The 23,245-nt window shown below is 46.4% G+C and overlaps 1 protein-coding gene across 14 annotated transcripts in view; it reads left to right on the top strand.

Moving 5' to 3' along the window:
* Positions 1-23,245, top strand: part of LOC137525097 (histamine N-methyltransferase A-like) — a 345,938-nt gene that overhangs the window by 238,189 nt on the left and 84,504 nt on the right. For 12 of the 14 annotated variants that reach the window (XM_068245905.1, XM_068245907.1, XM_068245904.1 and 9 more), the window contains 6 exons: positions 2,757-2,963; positions 4,135-4,187; positions 7,128-7,235; positions 9,014-9,144; positions 11,620-11,713; positions 13,467-13,922. In XM_068245905.1, the coding sequence (XP_068102006.1) occupies positions 2,827-2,963; positions 4,135-4,187; positions 7,128-7,235; positions 9,014-9,144; positions 11,620-11,713; positions 13,467-13,831 (888 nt within the window). In that variant the 5' untranslated portion in view covers positions 2,757-2,826 and the 3' untranslated portion in view covers positions 13,832-13,922. Of the gene's footprint in view, positions 1-1,448; positions 1,552-2,756; positions 2,964-4,134; positions 4,188-7,127; positions 7,236-9,013; positions 9,145-11,619; positions 11,714-13,466; positions 13,923-23,245 lie in introns of those variants that run through there. The other 2 variants (XM_068245903.1, XM_068245916.1) reach the window with 2 other exon arrangements.

Raw genomic sequence — 23,245 nt, 5'->3', positions numbered from 1 at the left:
GACATACAGCAATAAGACAATACAGGAATACATGCAAACCAGGTCACGGAGCACAGTATGAGTACAAGGTAATGCTTAGTCAGTCACTGGAGGGGAGCATAGAGATTAGGCAAGTTAGGTGCACTCAGATCCATAGCATGGGTGTACGGTAATGGAGGTGTGTGATCAGGTAGGAGACACAAGGAGGACCCTGCCCGAAGGCTTACAATCTAGAGGGAGAGGTAGGGGACCAGAGTTCAGCTGCGGGTTTAGCGCACCAGTGGGGGAGAGGTAGGCCAGAGTGAAAAGGTGCATTTTGTACATCAAATATACAGCAGTTTAGTACTAGGAGGTACTTAGTAAGTTTGATTTGTTTGTAAATTATGTCATGTGGATAAATGATCCAGGTTTACCTCCGGACAACTCTGGTTTTGGACATATACTATAAAAGATGGGGGTGTTTTTTTGTAGCAGCAGCATAATAGCAGCAGAGAATGAGCCACGTACACGCATACATGCGCGCACAACCGCCGCAATACCGCTGGACGAACATATTCGTCCGGATTGCCTTTGAGTGGCGATTTTTGGACAAATATATTCGGCCAGATTGCCTTAAACTGGTTAAAAAAATGCTTTTTCTTTGAATTTTTTTTCTTAAATCAATTTTCTCAAACAGCAAGGTCTTTTTGACTTGTTTCTGGTTTACAAATGGAAATTTACAAATGGATTAAGTGAAATCCATTCAATTGCGAAATCATAATTGCATGTAAACGAAATGGCGAAATTTAAAATATTTTGCATAAGTTAAATCAGCACATTATCATCATCGCGACTGAGTTAAAATAATGTCTCCTCCCCTTACGATGTCTCCCACACTGAGCTCACTTTTCCCAGCAAGGTTGCCTCTAATACCTTTATTGCCAGTCGGTCACCCCATATCACTGCAGCAGTCTCACCAATCAGTGCTGTGCAAAGTCAAACCAGAAAATGACCAAATGACCCAAAACCCGAGTAGCTGTCTTTTCCCTAATCACTAGTTGATATCTATGAGCACAGTGCGTTCTGCAAGTCTGCAGGAAATGAAAGGCAGCGGCCGCACTGCAGTAGAGTTTGCACTGAGTGGGAAATGGCAATGGATTTGTGTAGACATACTGCAGCTGCCTGTCACTCGCCTCCCTGCTTGCCTGAAGTGCCAAAGACTCCCTGTAGGTAGCCAGATGCTTCCCCCTACCACAGCACCAGCTGCCTGTCACTTACCTCCCCGATCGCTTTCAGCGCCAAAGCCAGCCCCGTTTCCAGGGGCAGGTGATGTGGGTACCCGTCCGGAGTGCAGTGGGGGAGGGGGTGCAGTAATGGAAGGGGGAGCTGCGGTAACATTCGGACTCAGCCACGGGGGGGGGGGGCGACTTCTCCCTCTCCCCACGCCAACCGTGGGTTGGCGTGCAGGCATGTTACCGGTGAGTCACATGATAGAAAACGCCATCTGAAGGAAGAGGTGAGCAGCCACAGCTGACGGAGACAGAGCGGAAGAAGAAGCTTGAGGAAGCTTTGGTGCTGGAGGCAATCAGGGAGGTGAGTAACAGGCGGCTAGTGCTACAGTAGGAGAAGCATCTGGCTACCTACAGGGTGGAGTGGAGAAGCATCTGACTACCTACAGGGAGAGGGGAGAAGCATCTGGCTACCTACAGGGGAGGGGGGGAGAAGCATCTGACTACCTACAGGGGAGGGGTGGGGGAAGCATCTGGCTACCTACAAGGGGAGGGGGGGGAAGCATCTGACTACCTACAAGGGGAGGGGGGGGGGAGCATCTGGCTACCTACAGGGGAGGGGGGAGAAGCATCTGACTACCTACAGGGGAGGGGTGGGGGAAGCATCTGGCTACCTACAGGGGAGGGGGGGGGGGAAGCATCTGACTACCTACAGGGTGGGGTGGAGAAGCATCTGACTACCTACAAGGAGGGAGAGGGGAAAAGCATCTGGCTACCTACAGGGGAGGGAGGGAGAGGGAAGATGCATCTGGCTACCTACAGGGGAGGGGGGGAGACGCATCTGACTACCTACAGGGTGGGGTGGAGAAGCATCTGACTACCTACAGGGGAGGGGGAGAAGCATTTGGCTACCTACAGGGGAGGGGGGGGGAAGCATCTGACTACCTACAGGGTGGGGTGGAGAAGCATCTGACTACCTACAAGGAGGGAGGGAGAGGGGAGAAGCATCTGGCTACCTACAGGGGAGAGGGAAGATGCATCTGGCTACCTACAGGGGAGGGGGGGAGAAGCATCTGGCTACCTATAGGGTGGGGTGGAGAAGCATCTGACTACCTACAAGGAGGGAGGGAGGGGGAGAAGCATCTGGCTGCCTACAGGGAGGGAGGGGAGAGAAGCAGCTGGCTACCTACAGGGAGGGAGAGGGGAGAAGCATCTGGCTACCTACAGGGAGGGGAGGGGGGAGAAGCATTTAGCTACCTACAGGGAGGGAGGGGTTAGAAGCATTTAGCTACCTACGGGGAGGAAGGGGGGAGAAGCAGCTGGCTACCTACAGGGAGGGAGGAGGAGCATTTGGCTACCTGTAATTGGTGGGAAGGGAGCATCTGGTTACCTAAATGGAAGTGGAGGGTCATTTTCCTACCTATACTGAAGGGGATAGGGGCTGTTCGTTGAGATGCTGTTAGTCAGAGGGTTGGCCTTGGGTAGTAAAAAGTGCCGATCCGGCCCTGGCCGTGTACAGGTAGAATCTCCCCAGCAGAGCGAGCTAATGCTGCTGTTTTTCTAATGCAGGGACTTGAGCTGAGGTCAAGACAAACACAAGAAGCAGTGATTCCATCTCCCGGCTGCAGAGGAAGAAAACATGGAGTCTGGGATGAGGAGCCTTCTCTCTGACAACAGCCGATACATAGAGTCCTTCCACCTCTACCTGCGGAATTCCACAGAACACCAGTGCATGCAGAACTTCATAGAGAACAAACTGGCTGACATTGTGTGCAGGTACCGTTACAGGGCTCTCCCCTCCTGCGCTGCCAGTCAGCTGACATCTCTAGAGAGGACAGACAGAGAGCTGCACATAGCTGCACGCTCTCCCAAAACGTTACATAAGGGGCAAGCGATTGTGCTTTTCTTCTAACATGCCAGCATCTTGCAAGGATCCTGAATGCAAAGAGCATGTGTCTGCCTCTGTGTCTGTGTCCGCAGGTGTATTATTATTATGCATTGTTGCTTCAGTTGTCTTATAAGGAAATAAATATGGCAGCCTCCATGTATATCTCCCACTTCAGGTCCTTTTAAGCAGTACTTTCCTCCGTGTCTCCAGCATGCATAAACAGGAACCAACACCACACAGCAGTATAGATCATCTTATTATCAGCAATGCACGTAGAACAGTGCCATCTACAGAACAAATGATGTATGAACACCCATATTCCTTCTGCTTAGAAAACAGATGGATGTATGTACCGTATTTTTCGGCATATAAGACACACTTTATCTTCCCATAAACGTAGGAGGAAAGTGTTTTGTGTCTTATATTCCTAAGATAGGGAATACTATACCTACTCCTGCCGCCGCGCTCTTCTCCCCCAGGCTCCGGTCCTGCTGTCAGACGCCTCTTCTTCAGCTGCATCCTCCGATATCCAAGAACACTGCGACCACCTGCCGCTACACAGGTCCGCCTGGTCCTCCGTACTCCTGCTGATTACTGTTGTAGTGCTAGCGGTGCCTATGCAACAGGGTCACACGTCCCATGCGCACATGCACTGCTAGCGTTACATCCGTAGTCAGTATGGAGAACCCGGCGGAGCTGTGTAGCGGCAGGCGGTGCCCCTGCACTATAGACGCACCTAAGTTCATTAATTTTTTTTAATTTTTCCTGATTTTTGCCCCTAAACCTAGGTGCATCTTATATGTCAGAGCGTCTTGCATGACAAAAAATTAGTAGCCAGCGGGTAATACGCTGGCATGTCACATGACATCCTGTTGCCATGGAAACCCAACACAGGAAGCGGCGAGTAGGTGAGTTAACCCCCCGTAATTCTTCCGCATTCTTAAGAATGCGGTCTGGCCCGTGCAAACTTTGCCCAGTCCTGCCCTAGTCCATACTCCCAGTAACGTTACATTTATGTCTTGTGAAGACTCGTGAGTAACATTCTCATGTCTCTCTCAGCATCGGCAATGGGAAGACCGCCATCAATGTCCTCGGGGTAGGAAGTGGATCAGGTAACGGCATCCCTGTTTTCCTGTAATCATTACTTTAAAATTAGCTGAAAATAAATGTTTTGGAATTATTAATTGTGTGTACCAGCTATAATTACTGTTTATTTAATCAATTAAGCAACCATTTTATTTATGTTATTGTAGAAGACCCTGGGCCATATGCAATATATTTTTTCTCCTGAGTTTCCTCCTAGGTGAAATTTTCCAACTTGTCTATAAAATGCCTTTTAAACCACCAGCAAGGAAGAAAATGCTCAAAATAATTTTGATAGCACTTTTTACCTACTTTTGGGTACTTTTTTTAATTGTAAACACTAAAAAAGTTATTTTAAAGATATGAAAATGATCTCCTAGGCGAAAACTCAGGAGAAAAAGTTAATAGTATGTGGGCCTGTATCTTTTATTTAAGCATTTATCAGATCTAGGTTTTCAATACTTTTGTTGTAGTAGTAATAATAATTATGATATTTTTATAGAGCTTTTCTCCCTGGGGAGTCAAAGTGCAGGAGCATCACACTCCTAACATAGGGGTGGAGGGATTGGGGATGGGGCCTTCATGATAAAGGTGCTGAACAAACAGTTACCAGGGTTCTGCACTCATGAGAGAAGTTGATAAAGTTTACTGTCCCTAATGGGTGGGAAAGGGAAACTGGATTTGGGTTCAAAAGAGACCATGCTACTGAAATAAGGAATACCGAGCTAGCACATGGTGACCCAGAACCACTGGAAAAGTTATAAAGGTCTAACAGGGACCAAAGAGCCCTCCAGTACTGGTCCAAGCCCTATACCTATATAGCTATGCCAGTCCATGCTATGCACTGATGAGGACCAGAAAGTCAGAAACAAGCTGTATGTATGTTGGGTTGGTGTGGCTCTGTAAGTTGGGTTGGTGTGGCTCTGTAATATGTATTCGCTACAGGCTCCCTGTACACCAGCAGTTCTGGATCTTCAGGGACATAAAGAGATGATTTGTATATTCAGGAATGATGCATCATGGGAAACCAGTTTCACACTTAAAGCTGAATTATCGCAAATGCCCTCTGCCAGGCCAGTTTCTAGGTTAAATTTCTCCCAGGGCAAGTGTACAAAAGTACACAGCCCCCGCCCCCTCCCCCAATGAACACACATAGTTTTGGTACCTGGAAGTAGCTGATAGTAGCATATCTGTAACCTTTTCAGTGGTAATTTCAATATTTATTACAGCTACAACTTCCCCACTCCCCAGTGCCTCCGCACTCTTCCGGGACTGGTAACTACACGTGGAGACGCTCGCTTTATGTATGTGATGACGCCCACTGATATACGAGTAGTGAGTGATCACAGACCGTGGCGTAGCAATAGGGGGTGCAGAGGTTGCAACTTGCAACCGGAACGGGGCCAGTAGACCAGAGGGGCCCTTCCCACCAACCGCAGTATTAGCTCTGTATTGGTCCTGTGCTGGTAATAATCACATCTATAGATGCTTTGAATCATGATAATCATAAACAAGCTATTCCCCATCCACTTCTGACACTGTGGTTGTCCTTGGCAAGTTTTGATGCCCCATATCAATTGTTATGTAAAGAGTGCTTGGGGGGGGGGGGGCAATGTAAAACATTCACTGGGGCCCATAGCTCCTTGGCTACGCCACTGATCAGAGAAATTCCTTTATGCCTGAGGCGCCAGCGATGACTCCAAGACCTTATCAACTGGACCAAATAAGTCATTGCCTGCACACAGGGAGCCTCTGCAAGCTGCTACAAACAGAGCTACAGGATGTACGATTACAGCTATGGCTTATTACTGACCATCTGTATCCCTATGGGCCCTGTGAGTCCTTTGGAATTGTTGTTTGTTTACCAGTGAGGTTAGCCATGGCATTGGCTGTAATGAGTGCATATATATGATTAATATAGAGGCATGCTTTATATGCATACGGGGTAAGCTTCAATTGGCATACTTGCTAGCAGCCATCAGAACATTGTACTGTGTATACTGGGCCTGAAGAAAGAAAATATATTTTTCACCTTTATGGACATTGGCGTGTGCTCCTAGCAAGATTTTCTTGATAATAGCCTATTATATCAGTTACAATGGTTTTGAGAAGTCTGCTTGAATTTAGATATAATAAAGCATTTTGTATATTTAGCTTTGTGCTCCCTTAATTGCTCGATTAAGTACAGCCTAAAACTAACCCTACTCTCGCACACAGAACCCTCCCCTTTCCGATGACTATAGCTTCGTACACACGCCTGATGGAAGTCAACGATGGGTCCGTCGTCACTTCCCGCTGGGCGTGTTTTCAGCAGACAGTACAGCGTGTGTACAGTCTGTCGGTGGACTGATAAGGCTGTTTCTGAGCGATCTGCCCAGCGGATCGCTCAGAAACAGCCTTATCAGTCCACTGACAGACTGTACACACGCTGTACTGTCTGCTGAAAACACGCCCAGCAGGAGGTGACGATGGACCCGTCGTTTCCTTTGATCAGGCGTGTGTACGAGCCTTATCACTAACCACCCCGTCAATGCCTAACTCTAACCACCTATTTATTCCTAATCACTCCCACTACCCTCTCCGCTGATGCCTAACCTTAAACCCCCTCCCTTGACACCTAGCCTTAAAGGAAACCTTAACTATTCAGTGCTGCACATTGAATAGGCACTGTCTACTGTACAAAACTTTATATGACTCCTTATCAGTGGGTGAGCAGATGCAGTCATTAGAACAATTGTGCAGAGAGCAGAAATTTGTTTTCTCTCCGTGCCCTTAGTTGTCAATCTATCAGGACAGGGAAAATAAACTTCTTCCCCCACGGGGGCCCCCTGTGGCTTCTGGGCCCACTTGCGGCTGCATCCCTTGCAGGGTCTATTGTTACGCCCCTGGATGCTCTGATGTTTAAAAGAATATAAATAAAAATATATATATATAATATATATTATTATTATTAATTTATTTTTATTTAGGAGAAATTGACTTGCAAATGCTGTCCAAGATCCATGACAGGTACCCCCGAATCTCCATTCATAACAACATCGTGGAGCCCAGCCCAGTGCAGATCTTCAGCTATAAAGGTGAGTATGGGCTTGATTCAGTAAGGCCCGGTTCACATTAGCGGTCGCCGTCCGGAATCGCCGTGCCGGAGCCGGACCGCATGCAGAACGGACTGAACGGACGCACGGCATAGCAATGAAAGCCTATGCGTCCGTTCACATGCGTCCGTTTCGTCCGGACCGAATCCGGACTCCGGCATAAGACCCAACATGCGCTATTTTTTGGTCCGGCTCCTCCGGCAGCCGTATCCGGAGCGGTGCCGGACTGCACCATCCGGCCAATACAAACCAATGAGAACCGGAGAGCGCACAACACACTGGCTAAAAATCCGGATGTTCTACCCCACTTCCTATGCGTATTGTAGCGGCGATTTTGGATGGGGACACATGGGCAAGCATTTTGGAGTGGAGCAGCAGTGACTTTAAACGTGCTGGAGATGTTGGCAGTATGTCGGAGGTGGAGGTGAGTGCTAAACAGCGGAGGGCCTGATTCCACAGGTCCACCTTCTGCTGACCTCCCAGACCCCAACATTTTTATTCGGTTTCTACTATCTTTTGCCAAACGGATACGGATCGCATCCTGATGAACACCTGATGCAACCTGACCGGATCCGGATCAGAACCGTACGGTTCCGATCTGGATCCGGTCCGGATCCGGTCAGGTCATCCGGTCCGTTTGGCAGGGAACCGCAAGTGTGAACCGGCCCTAAACAGTGCTAACTGTTAGCACGCTTCTGAAAAGGTCATTATCACGCCTCAACTCAGTTTGGGCGTGTTAAACTCAGATCGCGTCGCAAAGACACTTTGCGCGTGCACAGCGCGGTGCGCTCGAAGTGCCCATTATCATGTATGTGACGTTTCGCACGCACCGGACTTAACGCGCGCAAATATTTGCGCGCGATCTGATTTTATAAACGGTGCTAGCCTACTTAGCACCCTGGATAACACGCCTAAAGTCTTTAGGCGTGCTAAGTAGGATAGCACCGTTTACTAAATCAAGCCTTATGTGTGACATCTGCACTTTGCACTCAATGGGCCCGATTCACAAAGCGGTGCTAACCCAGTAAAAGACTTTAGGCGTGATAACCATTGCACCACGCTGGTGAAAAGCCAGTTTAGGCGTGATAAGTTTAGGTGTGATAAGTTTAGGCATGATAAGTTGAGATAAGTTTAGATCGCGCGCAAAGTCCCGTGTGCAAAGCAGCGCCATTAAACTCTATGCGAAGTGCACCAGACTTTGCTAGCGCAAAACTTTTGATCAGCTGTGCACTGCGATGCTAACCAAGTTGGTGCTTAAACTTATCATGCCTAAACTTATCATGCCTAAACTTATCATGCCTAAACTTATCACGCCTAAACTGAGTTTAGGCGTGATAAGGGGCTTTTCACCAGGGTGCTAACTGTTAGCAACGCTTTGTGAATCAAGCCTTTTATATTATTCATTGTGTTATAACTTTTATATGGAGTTTGGAAGAGTTGAAGTAATCTATTAAGCTAAATACTGGGATCTCTGCCAATGTTCGCTGATCTACCTGTCTGAATCGGTAAGCGTTGTTTGCGGTGTTAGAAACAAACTATTGCGTTAACGATCATTTACATGGTCGAAGTAAAATCTGCGCAAGTAAATGTGGATCAATCCGATCCTTAATTACTTAATCGGACATAGGTGGCGTGTGCTGATACATGTGTTGCGTGAGATCGCAAAAAAAACATTGTTTGTTGCACAAAACGGCCCACAAAAATAGTTTAGTGTGTTCAGTTGTGTGGCAGACGGCTGATTCTGTCCTCTTATCTTTCAGAGCGCGTATTCAAGACGCCGGGCTTAGATCATATAACCTTCCACTGGAACAGGAAAACCTCCGCAGAGTTTGAGGCTCAAGTGAAGGAAGAGAAACAAGAGACCAAATATGACTTCATCCATATGATTCAGGTAGCTAGAAGAATGTACTGAAAGCAAAGCTAAAAACAATCGTATGAGATAATACTCTGTAGCGCTAAATCTAAATAGAACTGGAGACCCATGTTCTTCATTTTGGTTTTAAAGGGTGAATCTTGATTTGAAGCTTCAGCCAAATATAACATCACACTTAAAGCAAATCTGAAAATAAACTTATGAGATAGAATTAATTGTATGTGCAGTACAGATAATAAATAGGACATTGGTAGCAAAGAAAAGATTCTCATTTTTATCTTCAGTTTTATAGCTTTATTTATAACCTTGCATCAGACTGTCACAGTTGCAGTTTAGAATCCACACTCTGGACCATATGCAATTCACTCTTTCTCCCGAGTGTTCTCCTAGGAGACAATTTTTACTCTTTGATTTAAAATAACTTTAGTACTTTGCAAAGGAAAAAGTACCAAAAATTATGTGAAAAATTACTGTCAAAATTATTTTGAGTATTTGCTTGCTAGTGGTTTAAGGCCTGGAACCCACTACAAATGGCAAAGCTCTATTGATATCGATAGCGTTTTTAATTAGCGTTTTGTAAGCGATTTCATGAGTGTTTTCCGGCGATTTTGTAGCCATTTTTAAAAAGTGTAAGCTTTTCGCCAAGCGATTGAGATATCGATTTGTGATTAGCGATTTTAATCCTGAGTAGTCATTTAAAATCACACACAAATCGCTATGTGTAGCGATTTCACAGTGATTAGCCAGCGCTTATATACTTTACATTGAAGCGCAAATGCTCCCAAAATGCTGCATGTCCTGCAATTGCGATTTTGCTAATCACAATCGCTACTGTGGAATTTGTTACATTTATTTACATTGGCAGAGCGTTTAGGGAAATCGCTAGCGATTTAAATCACTCCCTAAATGATCAAAAATGCTCTAGTGGGTTCCAGCCCTCAAAGGCATTTTATTTACAAGTTGTGAAAATATCTTTTATCTGACGTGTGTACCCACTTTAAGCACTTTGTGATTTGAAAAGCTCTAGCTAATGTAATGCTTTGTGTGTTCACACTGCAGCGGTGTGATTTTGTAAAAATCCCCCATAGCATTGCATTAGCAAGAGCTTTTCAAATCACTTGCGCTTGAAAAGCTTTTGTAGTATGAACATGCCCACTTCAAGAACTTTTTAAGCACAAGTGATTTTTGAAACCGATAGAGGTTTTTGAAACAGATTTCAGAGCGATTCTAGGCATGTTTGGAGAGGTTTTCTAAACATGCCTAGCGTTTTTTGGAGCGTTTTTGTGTCGCAGATTACACATATTGTTACAGTAAAAGCTGTTACTGAACAGCTACTGTAACAAACCGCTGTGGAAAACTGCTCTGATCGAACGTTTTTCAGAGCGGTTTTCCACTTTCCTATACTTTAACATTCAGGCAGAAACGCCTCAGAAATCTAAAAAATGCTGCAGCCCCCGAGTTTGTGTTTGTGGAAAAAACGAACCTCTCTGGTGTGCACCAGCCCATTCACTTTCATTAGTTTCCCCCTGCAAGCGTTTTAAAAAACGCTTCAGAACCGCTCTGGTGTGCACCAGCCCATAGTGTGAACAAGACCTTACTAAGAGTTCTATGCACAGAGGAAGATATTGCTTGCTTGGCAGTTGGAAAAATCCGTTATTTTCCACAAGGCTCACAGACGGGAAACTCTCAGGACCTTGGTCATGACATCACACTGTGGGAGGGGTTTCACTACAGTATCAGCCCCCCCATTCCACCCGATAATGTATTCTAGAAAAGGTAATGCTTTTCTGTAGGAAAAGGGATATCAACTACTGATTCGGATGAAGCTTAATCCTGGGTTACAGTTCATCTTTAACTCAAATCTTATTGATCCCACTAATGCCTGACTCATTAAAGAGTAACTGTCAGGCTGCAGAAGCTAATTTAAACCTCTATTTTCCTGTGTTAAACAGTTTAGAAGGAAGCCAGAAAGGCATTAGTGAAGATAAAAATCTCTCTTACCTTTGATGTGTGCTTATCAGCAAAGTTGTTATAGACCCAAGAGGACGCAAGCCGCATACTATACTGCAAAGCATTCTGGGGCCCTCCCCTCGGCTGCTAATGAGACGTTACAGCAGCTTGTAATCAGTCCAGCGCGTAGCACTGATAAATCTCGGGGCAGAGTACACTGCAGGAGTCAGCTATTGTCCCTAGCCACATGGCTCATTAATATTCACTGCACACTGTGTTATTCAGTACGAGCTTTTCTGTGATCAGGAAGCAGGCAGGACATGACGACACATTTGACAGAAAAACATGGAGCCTGCCATGAGCTGTCAGGAGCATCTATCTCTGCATATACTATATACAAATTCTGTGAAATCCAAACGTGGACAGTGAAATGCATATGTAATGTAAGTACAGCCAATCTTTAGCTACTGATATATGTGTTTATTTTCTCTGAGACCTTATACCTAACAGCTCCTCTTTAAGTAAAGTTCTGTATCACTGCAGATGCTGTACTATGTAAAGGATGTTCCAGCTACACTGACATTCTTCAGGAGCTTGTTGGCTGCTCATGGGAAGCTACTTATAACCCTGGTGTCAGGTATCAGTATGCATCTTGCCTTTTATTCACTGTACTACTGTATTTATCAATGTGCAGGCACTATTCAACTGACAAAACCCTCTTGGCCGGATCATTCTTTATAGCACACCTGAAGTGAGAGGAATATGGAGGCTGACATATTTATTGCCTTTAAAACAATGCAGATTGCTTGGCATCCAGCTGATCCTCTGCCTCTAATGCTTTTAGCCATAGACCCTGAACAAGCATGCAGATCAAGTGCTCGGAGTGAAGTCTGAATCACACACCCGAGACAAGCATGCAGCTAATCTAGTCAGACTCTACTACAGCCAAAGAGATCAGCAGGACTGCCAGGCAACTGGTATTGTTCAAAAGGAAATACTGTACATTAGGCAGCCCCCATATCACTCTTACTTCAGGTTCCCTTTAAAGAGAATCTGAAGCCAATTTTTTTTTCAATGTAATCAACATTATCATTGACTCATATGATCTTCCACAGCATTCCCGTGGCTATACGAGCACCCCTGCCCCACGAAATCGCCTTTATGCTCTTCAACCCACTTGGTCGAAGAATGGGCTAACAGGAAGAGGCAGAGCTGTTCGCCGTAACTCTGCCTCTTGAAATGTCAGTCTCCGCCCCCTTCTTATGGCCAACAGCTGGCGACTGCAGCGTGAGCCAAGTTCAGATAGCCAGAGGGCACCTGCTTGCACGCAACCAGGCCTCACTAGCATGGTGCACATTTCAGCAAAGGAGCAGAATGGTGAGTTAGGATGTGCGGCCGCCATGAATGTAATGCCCCATGAAGTGATGGGCTAGTCCAAAACCTGTCGCTTCTGTCAGATTTCTACTACCTACTGTAAGTGACAGCAACATAGGGGAAAAGTAATTTATGGCTCGTATTACTCTGGAAGAAATGTACTTCTTAATTCTATGTGTTTACATGTATTTTATATTTTAATATTTTCACGACAGAGGTCCTTTAAAATGATACCAGTTGCCTGACTCTCCTGCTGATCCTGTGTCTCTAATACTTGTAGCCACAGCCCCTGAACAAGCATGCAGATCAGGTGCTCTGACTGAAGTCAGACTGGATTAGCTGCATGCTTGTTTCAGGTGTATGATTCAGCCACTACTGCAGTCGAAAAAAGTAAACCTCCATATCCCTCTCAGTTAAGGTCCCCTTTTTAAGGTAGTTTAGTTGAACACATAACCATAACACCCTTCATCATCATTAGCCACACCCCCAGCTACAGTTTGTTGGCTCAGACAATACTTGTACACCACTTATGGTCCCCTTTTTTGATCACTTCAGTGCAAGTTTTTGTTTACCTCTTTTACACTACCAGTTCACACTACCCTTCTGCTATTTGCTTCCACTTTTCAAGCCTTATTTGTGTGACAAAAATAGTTTTTTTTTTGAGTAGGAACACACTAGGCAGAATGGCATATGCGTTTTCCATAGCACATAGTGGAAACCGCATAAGTGACTCCGCCGAGCGTGTTCCTACCCTTTTTCTGGTGTTTTATCCAGTCAATAAAAAAAAAAAATAATAAAAAAATTTTAAATCACAAAAGCACAGATATTTGGCAGCTCTCTGTACACCAAGAGTGGACTGTTGCCATGGTTACAATGCAGTATAATTTGAACAATGAGGATGTCTAATAAAAAAAACATTGTGTGTGTGTTTTTTTTTACAACCAGTTTGTGTTTTTGGATTTATGTTTGTGAAATTTGTGCACAAGAAGGCATAACTAATTTAATTTTATTGGCAGGAAAAAGCGGGTGGTCTACTTTAAAGAAGAAATACGGTTCCCGCTTACTTCTGAATGATATGAGCCACTACATCACTGCAGGTGACATTGCAGACGTGTTGCAATCCCTGGGGGCAAAACACCAGGTTTATGACCTGCAGTCTGACATGGACATCACCGAGTGCTTTGTTGATGGTGACCGGAACGGGGAACTCCTACTGGACTTCATAACAGAAACCTGTGACTTTAAGAAAACCGCCCCCGCTGACCTCAGAGATGACATCATACAGGAGCTGAGGAGCTCCGGATGCAGTTCAATGAGGGATGGGAGAATTATTTTTAATAACAACTTCAGTGTGATTGTGGTTGAGAGTGAACAGGTGTAATCTCTCCAGCTGACATCACAGAGTATATTGTATATGTATCATCAATCAATATCAAAGCGCTCCAGCAAGTTATTGAGCTAAAACCACATAAGTCTTCAGAGTGCGCTTCAATCAGATTTAGGCCACAACCAATTCATATATCAATCAAATATTTCAGCGCACATCCTTTTAAGAGTTTTTAAACATGCAAGTCCATTAAAATGTTCAGCTTTATGTATCTTGCTATCCATCAAGCATACCTCCCAACATTTTAAGTGTCGAAAGCGGGACACTTAGGCCACGCCCCAACCCCCTAGCCACGCCCACTATTTTATTTTATATATTTTTTAAATTTATTTTTTAATAAAATTTTTTAATTAATTACTCCCGAAAGGGAGGGTGCCAGTGGGAGGGGGAGGAGGGTGGTGAGGGTGGCCGAGGGGGGGAAAAGAAAACCCGATCGAGGCACCAGCCCGGGGATGCGTATGCGGCATGGATGCCGCATGGACGCAATTAAGCTTCTCCCTCCCTCCCTCCTAATGTGCCCCCAGTGTCCCCTTATGTGATTAATTAGGGGGGTTGTCAGTGGAGGGGGGGAGAATGCCCGTCACCGTGGGTGGGGAGGAGGGTGCCACTTTTAGGTGGGGGGGGGGCGCCTGGGCAGAGAATGGAGGCGGAAAAACTGATCGAGGCTCCAGCCGCGGTACTGAGGGATGCGGGAGCCCGGCTTCAATACTTCCTCCCTCCCTCCCTCTGTGAATGCCCCCTAATGTATGTCCGTGTGCCCCCCTCTCCACCCCTCCCTATAGGCAGAGTGAGCGCAGCGGAGCGGGCAGTCGGGTCCTCTTACCGCTGGCTGATGCACGCGTACTGTCTCTATCCGACCTCCATGTGCTTCCTGTGACGTCATAGTAAACAGGAAGCACATGGAGGTCGGATGCCAGAGACAGTACGCGTGCATCAGCCAGCGGTAAGAGGACCCGACTGCCCGCTCCGCTGCGCTCACTCTGCCTATAGGGAGGGGTGGAGAGGGGGGCACACGGACATACATTAGGGGGCATTCACAGAGGGAGGGAGGGAGGAAGTATTGAAGCCGGGCTCCCGCATCCCTCAGTACCGCGGCTGGAGCCTCGATCAGTTTTTCCGCCTCTATTCTCTGCCAGCCGTCGGGATTCGAGAGGGGGGGCCCGGGATAGCGGGAGGGCCCCCCCAAATCGGGAGAATCCCGACGAAAACGGGACGGTTGGGGGGTATGTATCAAGTGTCTGTTCAGGTCCACCACCAGATACACCCTTCTAAAAGACACACTCACCAGATGTCTCTGACCAGTATTACCCTGGGTACTGTCAGAGAAAGCATCAGCCCAGGAGCCTTGGGTCTTCAGGGTCCTGGTGTGGATATTACTTCAGAGAGTAAGGCCTTATCTCCTCCGCTTTAACATGTCATTTACCTCAAGAAATTAGCCTCTCATACCGTGATACAGTATAACATTTAAAATCTTATAAATTTAATATATTTAAATGTAAAATATATTAAAAAAATATATTGAAAATCTTATAAATAACACTCACATGGTCCAGGATATAAGATTCACATAGAGTTTTATGGCGCGCTCTCCCCCGGTGCCTATGCTGGACTGAAGGTCCTGTCCCACTCTGCCGCTTTTTTGCCAAGATCCGCCGCATATAGCAGGCAAGGGCTTCCTCACAACTCCGCCGCTGTATTCCTAGTACGTCCAGTCTCCGCCCTGCTGGACGTACTAGACTATTAGCTCTGGTAAACTTTAAAGGGAAACTTAATTGTAAAAAGGAAATTGGCCAGTTACTTACTTGTGGCTTCTTCCAGACCTCCTGCATTTAGAATAAAATACAGTATTTAAAAGGAAATAAACATGGCAGCCTCCATATCCCTCTTGCTTCAGGTGGTGGCATCTTAAGCTCTGCCAGGTGATCTGTATGGAATGTTCGTTTCTGAGAGTTCTATGCACAGAGGGTGATATTGCTTTTTTGGCAGTTGGGAAAAGCTGTTATTTCCCACAATGCAACGAGCCTCACAGACAGCAAACCAGGGGCATAACTAGACTTATTAGGGCCCCCCTGCAAAAATGATAGCATGGGGCCCCCTTGGTCCCCAAACCCCATTAGGGTCACGGGAGCCGGCGAATGGCAGCAGGGAGTGTTCTTCTGTGATGCAGCGTCTGGAAGCAGGAAAAAATTAGATGCTCCCGTTACTTTGCATGGTGGGAGAAGGTGGCGGGAACAGTTTTTGTGAGCGAATGAGGAGGTTTTTTTGCTAATTGGCTGCACTTGCAGTTGAGGAGAGGGAGGAGGAGGATGGGCCCCCTAAGTGTCCTGGCCCCCCTGTGATGGCAGGGGTGATTATTATGCCCATGCAGCAAACCATGACCATGGTCTTGACCTCACACTGTGGGAGGGGTTTCACTACAATATCGGCCACAGAGAAGCCTCTGATCTGTTCGAGAAAAGGTAAAGATTTCTCGTCGGAAAGGGGGTATCGGCTATTGATTGGGATAAAGTTTAATCCTGGGTTACAGTTTCTGTTTAAAGAGACTCTGAAGTCTCTTAAAAATCGTCTTTTTATTATAAAATCCTGTGTAATATGATAGCCCTACCAAAACCACCGCATCCCCGCCGATGCAATCCAGGCAGCGCTTCCGTGAGAGGCAGAGCTATGAGCCGCAGTTCTGCCTCTCAGCGCGTCTGTCAGCCCGGATCGCCGCCTCTTCCCCGCCCCTCTCAGTCTTCCTTCACTGAGAGGGGCGGGGGAGAGGCGGAGATACGCGTTGATAGACGCGTGGAGAAGCAGAGTTGCAGCTCATTTCTGCCTCACACGGAAGCACACAGGGCTGCAAAATCCACGACCAAGAAAGTCGTGGATTTTGTGGGGAGAGGGAGGGGGGTGTTAGGGGGGGATTTAGATTTCAGCGGCGGTTTAAGTAGGGATATCATATTACACAGGATTTTATAATAAAAATATGATTTTTAAGAGACTTCAGTGTCTCTTTAAATAACTATTTCTGGATGAGGGAGTGATTCCCTGCTTTAGCCCCTTTTAGGGCTGATTCACACTAGAAGAGCTTTTTAAGCGCTAGAGATTTTAAAAGCTCTTGCTAATGGAATGCTATGGGGGATTTTTACAAAATCACATCACTCCAGTGAGAACACGCACATAGGATAACATTAGCAGGAGCTTTTAAAATCAGAAAGCGCTTAAAAAAGCTCTTGTAAGGTGAACGAGCTCTTAGGGCTGAGACGCACCAGAAAAGCTTCCCAAACGCTAGAGGTTTCAAAAGCTCTTCCCAATGTAATGCTATGGTTTTTTTTACAAAACCTCATCGCTCCAGTGTGCATAGACACATAGGATAACATTAGCAGGAGGTTTCAAAAACTCAAAACGCTCAAAAAAACTCCTCTGGTGTGCACAAGGCCATAGGTATAATTTTCTTTCCTCAGAAGAGGCATCAGACATGCAATGTGGATGAAGGAATGGATTTGTGATAAACATGATTCCTCATGTAAGCGGCTCTGTCAGAGGAGAGGGTCTCCTCTGTTGCTATTGCTACTCCCCTGGGCTCTCTGTGTACATCTTATACCCTGGAGGGGAATGGGGGAGTTTCCTGCAGAATACTACAAATGATGCTCCATGAGGTAATCTACATCGGAGACCCGATAGCAATCCCATCGGGCTTGGAAGCCAACCGCTCTCCAGGGGAAGGCTGGGAGATTAACACACAAAACACCTGCTAGTTCCGCCGCGATACGCTAATCCCTAAAATGGAGGTGATGCGTCAATTAACCCCGTAGCTGCCGCAAGAAGATAAACCGGAGAATGGGATTTGGGAGCACAATTTGATTTGTTGCCAATAGTAACCAGTTTTCTATGTTGCCCAGAGGCTTGAGAGGAAGGCACAGGCCCGGCTAGAATGCACATAGACCCAGATTAGTTTTCTAGCTGGTGAAAGTAGGGATGTAGCAATAGCCATAGCAAACATAGTGGCTGCCATGAGGCCCGGATTGTCCCCTCAGCTCTGTGACTGACACACGCTTGTATTTAGCTAAGTGGGCGTGACAAGTGCAGAGTCTGTCAAGGAGTATGCCCAGATCCAAAGCCTGGATGGAAGAAGTGAGGAGTTTTGCAGCACTCCAGAGTACAGTTATGCAGTTAACACAGGGTGGCACCTACATGCTACGACCTGAGGTTTGCATACAATTAAAAAATGCAGAGAGCTTTGAGGGCCACCAGAAAAGGCTTGGCGGACCACATTTGGCCCCTGGCCGGACTTTGGACATGCCTGGGTAAAGGAAACCTGAGACGGTGAGGGGAAAAAAAATTATACATACCTGGGGCTTCCTCCAGCCTCCACCAGGCTTATTGCTCCCTTGCCATCCCCCTCCACCTCCTGGTTCTTCTGTAATCAGCCCCAGAAGTGCGTATGCACGGCCTGGCCATGTGCGCCTTCATTGCCATGAGCTTTTTGCCCCTGCACAGGCACAGAACACTCCCAGCCATGGGGACTGTGCCTGCGCCAACTGGCCCTGACTGGAGGCATTTTCAGGGCTGATTGCGGAAGAACCAGGAGGCGGAGGAGGATGACGAGGGAGCGATAAGCTTGGAGGGGGCTGGAGGAAGCCTCAGGTATGTAGAATACCCAACCCCCTTCGTGTCAGGTCCACTTTAAAGGAATGAGGTTGCAGGTCAGGTGCGAGGGAAGAGGACTCACTTCTGTTGTCCAAAATTCATGGATATCATTAAAACGGATTCTGTTAAAAGATGGGCTGCTGGGTTTCAACCTGGCCACACAAAGACATAATATCTTTATTTTTGTGACCATCCGGAAATACACTACAAGCCTACGAGGGTCACGCTAGCTAGACTCTAGACTGCTGACTATAACAAAGCCCTGGATGCTCATTGCAGAAATCATTTTTGTCCAATAGAATACAATATTTATTTCTGAACTTTTGAACCCATCTTCCGTGTGAGGTTTGGTCATTTGTCTCCCATTCCCCGGTGGCCACTCTATGATGGTGTTGAGGGACAAAGCCTGTAAAAGATGCTGGTCCCATAAAAATGAACCCTTCAGATAACAAATGGCTCCTGTGTTCTGTACAGAATTACCGCGGCCCAAAAGCCATCAGGAAGCTGCCCGCTACGCCAAATAATCAGCGGTTCTTTAACACCACAATGCAAACAATGATCTTAAGGAGGACTTCCTCCCACTGCAGGCCCAGCTCCATCACGTGGTGACCGTCAGACAGGCCTTTTGTCGCAAAGCACTCCAGCCTGCCAGATCTAACAGAAAATATCTTGCCTGTTTTTCTGACCTGTTTCCTCTGCTACTTCCTTCAGATATTTGGGGATGTAATTAATCTTGGAGCAGTCATTGCTTTGTCAACTTTATTGCCTCATAACCTGGACTTGCCTAATTGCTTGCTAGTGTGAGGGGGGCTGGTGGTGGAGCAGCAAGTGCTCTTTGACTATTTCCCATCCGTGAGTTTTACAGCTTTGTGCAAATGACACACTTAACACAAATCAGTGATATTACAGCTTTTAAATAATAGAGCAGGGTGAGAGGAAAGCACAACAAATGCGAGAAGCTGAAAGCGCTGACAAAATAGATGAACATTCAACTGTTAACGTGGAAGACCTCTCCTTCATTTTTTATTTATTGTATGTATAAAGCGCCAACATATTACGCAACGCTGGACAGTAGTTTAGGTTCCAGACAATATTTAGGGGGGACATTCAGCAATAAGACACTACAGGAATACATGCAAACCACATCATGCATGCAGTATGAGTACAAGGTAATGCTTAGTCAGTCACTGGATGGGAGCATGGAGATCAGTGTTGCTTGCGAAGTTTTGGCCACGCCATTTTCGCATCGAAAATCCCATTTTTGAATTCGGCGAATTTTCGCGAAAATCTTCAGAAATATTTGCGTTTTCGACCAGCATCAAAAATTTAAGAAACTTCGCTATATGCGGAAGCTTATGCCCTTATGCGGAAAAATGTCCGCAATAATCCGCAAGAAACGTCGCTGTATGCGGACGCTTATGCCCTTATGCGGAAAAATGTCCGCAATAATCCGCCAATACATGCGTACCTTCCACCTTCCAATGCGGAATTGTATACGTATAGAAGGGCAATGATATTTCTGCGCATGCGCAATGATCCGTATAGACGCAATTACCGCACGCGTAGTTGATTTCACAATACATACGTCAACTACGCGTAGTGGGGGAAGCTGCGCATAGCGGTACAACGACTACGCAGAAATACATACGCGATTAACTACGAATTTAACGTGAAAATAACGGGCAAAATTTTTTTTGCATTTTCGCTCATCACTGAACGAGATTAGGCCAGTCGAGTTCACTCAGATCTATAGGATGGGTGTACGGAAATGGAGGTACGTGAACAGGTAGGAGACACAGGAGGACCCTCCCTGAAGGAGAGGCGAGGACACTAATGGTAGGGAACCAGAGTTCAGCTGCGTGTTTAGAGCACTAGTGAAGGAGGGGGTTAGCAACCACCACCACACCAGCTGTAAACACACTCACCAGCTCCCAAGATTATAAGAAATGATCATATGCGCTTGTTACATAAATCCCAGCCCGTCTGGTCAAAGTTGGGCTCCTCCTTTCTCCTCTTCAATATCTCGTTGGCACAATAAAAATATAAAATGCTCCGCATAGCGTAATAACATCTAATTAAATGTATTGTTACCATAAAACAGATTAAAACACGCACGTTCTTCATGTATGTCTATCACAGGCATACAGGTAAGCGCTAGGTTTGGAAGGCAGCAGATCGCAAACGGCTGTTCACTCCACGCTGCAACGCCGTCCCGCTGACATCCGCAAACTCCTCTGCTACTTGCACGCTCTGTAGCTCCTCCCTGACGGGTTTCGTCCACGTGACTTTCTCAAGGGGAATTGGTTTTGTCCACGTGACTTTCTCAAGGGGAAGATTGGTCGGGGTGGGGGGAATCAGTTACGGAGCGGGTGGATGAGTTTGCAAACCGGGCACTCCGGTTTCCTCCCATATCCCAAAAACATACAGATAAGTTAATTGGCTTCCCCTAAATTGGCCCTAGACTACAATACATACACTACATGATACATACATAGACATATGACTATAGTAGAGAGACTAGATTGTGAGCTCCTCTGAGGGACAGTTAGTGACTAGACTATATACTCTGTACAGCGCTGCGGAAGATGTCGGCGCTATATAAATGCTAAATAATAATATTCCGGGCAATGAGGAGCAAGGTTTTGCACTGAGATGCTGTTCTTCAGCGCCACAGCGCTGCTGCCTTGCTCCCCAGGACATGCACACACCACTGCATCTGGGGGTCTCCTTTAATAAGAAGACCTCAGGAGCTCCCCATTGGTCTGTTCGTCTTTGCCCAAAGCCTTCCGCAACTGTGGTAGGCACCCCTGACATAGGCAAACGCAGGGGGGGATTACAGCTGCCCAGAAATCCCCCCTCAGACCAGGGCCAGTGCAGTGTCTGTGGACAGGCACAAGTTTAGGCACCAAAATATATGCAGGCATCCTGCAGCTCACAGCACTGCCCCCCCTTTCCCTGTTACAATTGGCTTTGGATGTAACAGCAGCGTGTGTACAGAGCATGGAGCAGCAGTGTGTTAAGTTCCCCAGAGCCAGGTATGAGCACAGCCCTGTGCCCTGCTGTCTGAATGGTTCACTTCCCCTTCATTACCAATGTCGGCTGTCCTCATTATTATCTGTATCCAAACTGCTCATAATAGATCCCGTTGTCGGTCGGTCAATTGCATTCTGTGTACCCAGCATGATGTCCTTCCATATGATTATACTGTATTGTGCGTGGATGAGGGAGACCTTTCAGGAATCCCCCCTTTGAAAATCCTGGGTTTGCCCCTGCCTGAGTAATTTACCTGCAGCCGCTGAACATCCGCCGCCCCTCTCCGCAAGCTTTAATTATCTCAGCCCTAGCAAAACATCTTTGAAGGCGTACCTATGAAAAAGCCGCCGGGAGACTTGGGTGCAGGATATAGCTGGTATATGGCTGACCCTGCTTCTGCACAACTCCCGGCGGCGTTATTACTATTCCCCCTCCAGGTAGACGTGGATGGTGGGGAAATACTTAATTCGGCTTCCAGCGATTGCTGGCGGTTGAATCACAAAAGTGTTTTAAAAAGTAACCTCAGCTCCGTCTTCTTTGAAGGTCTCGACGGGGCTCCCCATTGGTCCACCGTCTGGACCAATGAAAATGGTAAAGGATGTTCAGTGGTTGCTGGTGAATTACTCGGGGGTGTCTGCCACAGCTGCAAGGTGCTTTGGGCCACGGACGGACAGCCCAACAGATGCAGCGGTGAAGATGCGTTAGCATGCTTAGCCCTACTTTATGCAGGTCTAAGCTAACGCTTAAGTCTAATTTCACATCAGACATGAGCGTTAACTTAGACCTGCATAAAGTAGGGCTAAGCATGCTAACGCATCTTCACTGCTGCATCTGTTGGGCTGTCTGTCCGTGGCCCAAAGCCCCTTGCAGCTGTAGCAGACACCCCCGAATTGCTTCCCTGCAGAATGAAAAGTGTAATAGAACAGTCTGTATAGAACTCGCTGGGCAATTATACCGCCCAAGCTAGTTCTTTACAGCCTGGGGGTGTGATAAATGTAATTGTATTAGGTAATTATCAGTCACCAGCGCTTATCGCTAGCGAGTTTGGTAATAGGATATGGCCCTTTCTGTTTTACCATCTCCTTCTATGCATTGATTACCCTCAATATCTGGGAATGGAATAATTAGTGTATTAACACATTTTTATGCCAGCAGCTGTTTGTCTTCTCTACACAAAAATAAAAACACTACAAATTCCCTTTAAAGCAACATCCTGCTTTTTCCGCCAGACAGAATTCTACTTTTAGGCTAAAAACACTGTTTGAAGACGTTGTCGTTGTCTGGATAGAGTGACTGACTGACAGTATATTACCCACAGGGAAGAAACGGCACTAGACAAAGAGGACCGGAAGGCTATTTTAATGAATAAATATATTGTTGCCTTCAGAAAGGAAGGAACAATCAATTTTCAGATCTGAACCGAAGCTTCGGGAACAAAGGATTCTGGGAAAGAGCCATTAAACTCATCACTCATAGCGGCTTCCTGATTTGGGCTGAAATGTCAGTGTTTTCTGATGATTAGGGAAATACAGCAGACACAATAAGAGTGACTTGAGCCTTGACATTACTTATTCATCGAACATGAATATCTCGCGTATGGCTCAGTCTGAACAGCCAAGATTCACACTGCTCCACAAAGGATTCTGATTATGAGAATGCAAATGAGGCGGACATGTTTCGGTCCCCAATCCCCTTCGCTGAGACTCCCTTAGGCTTCGGCATAATCTAAGCAGATGCTTATGA

This window comes from Hyperolius riggenbachi, chromosome 7 (genome assembly GCF_040937935.1).
Source record: "Hyperolius riggenbachi isolate aHypRig1 chromosome 7, aHypRig1.pri, whole genome shotgun sequence".
Taxonomy (NCBI): Eukaryota; Metazoa; Chordata; class Amphibia; order Anura; family Hyperoliidae; genus Hyperolius; species Hyperolius riggenbachi.
This window is presented reverse-complemented; position numbering and strand designations above follow the sequence as displayed.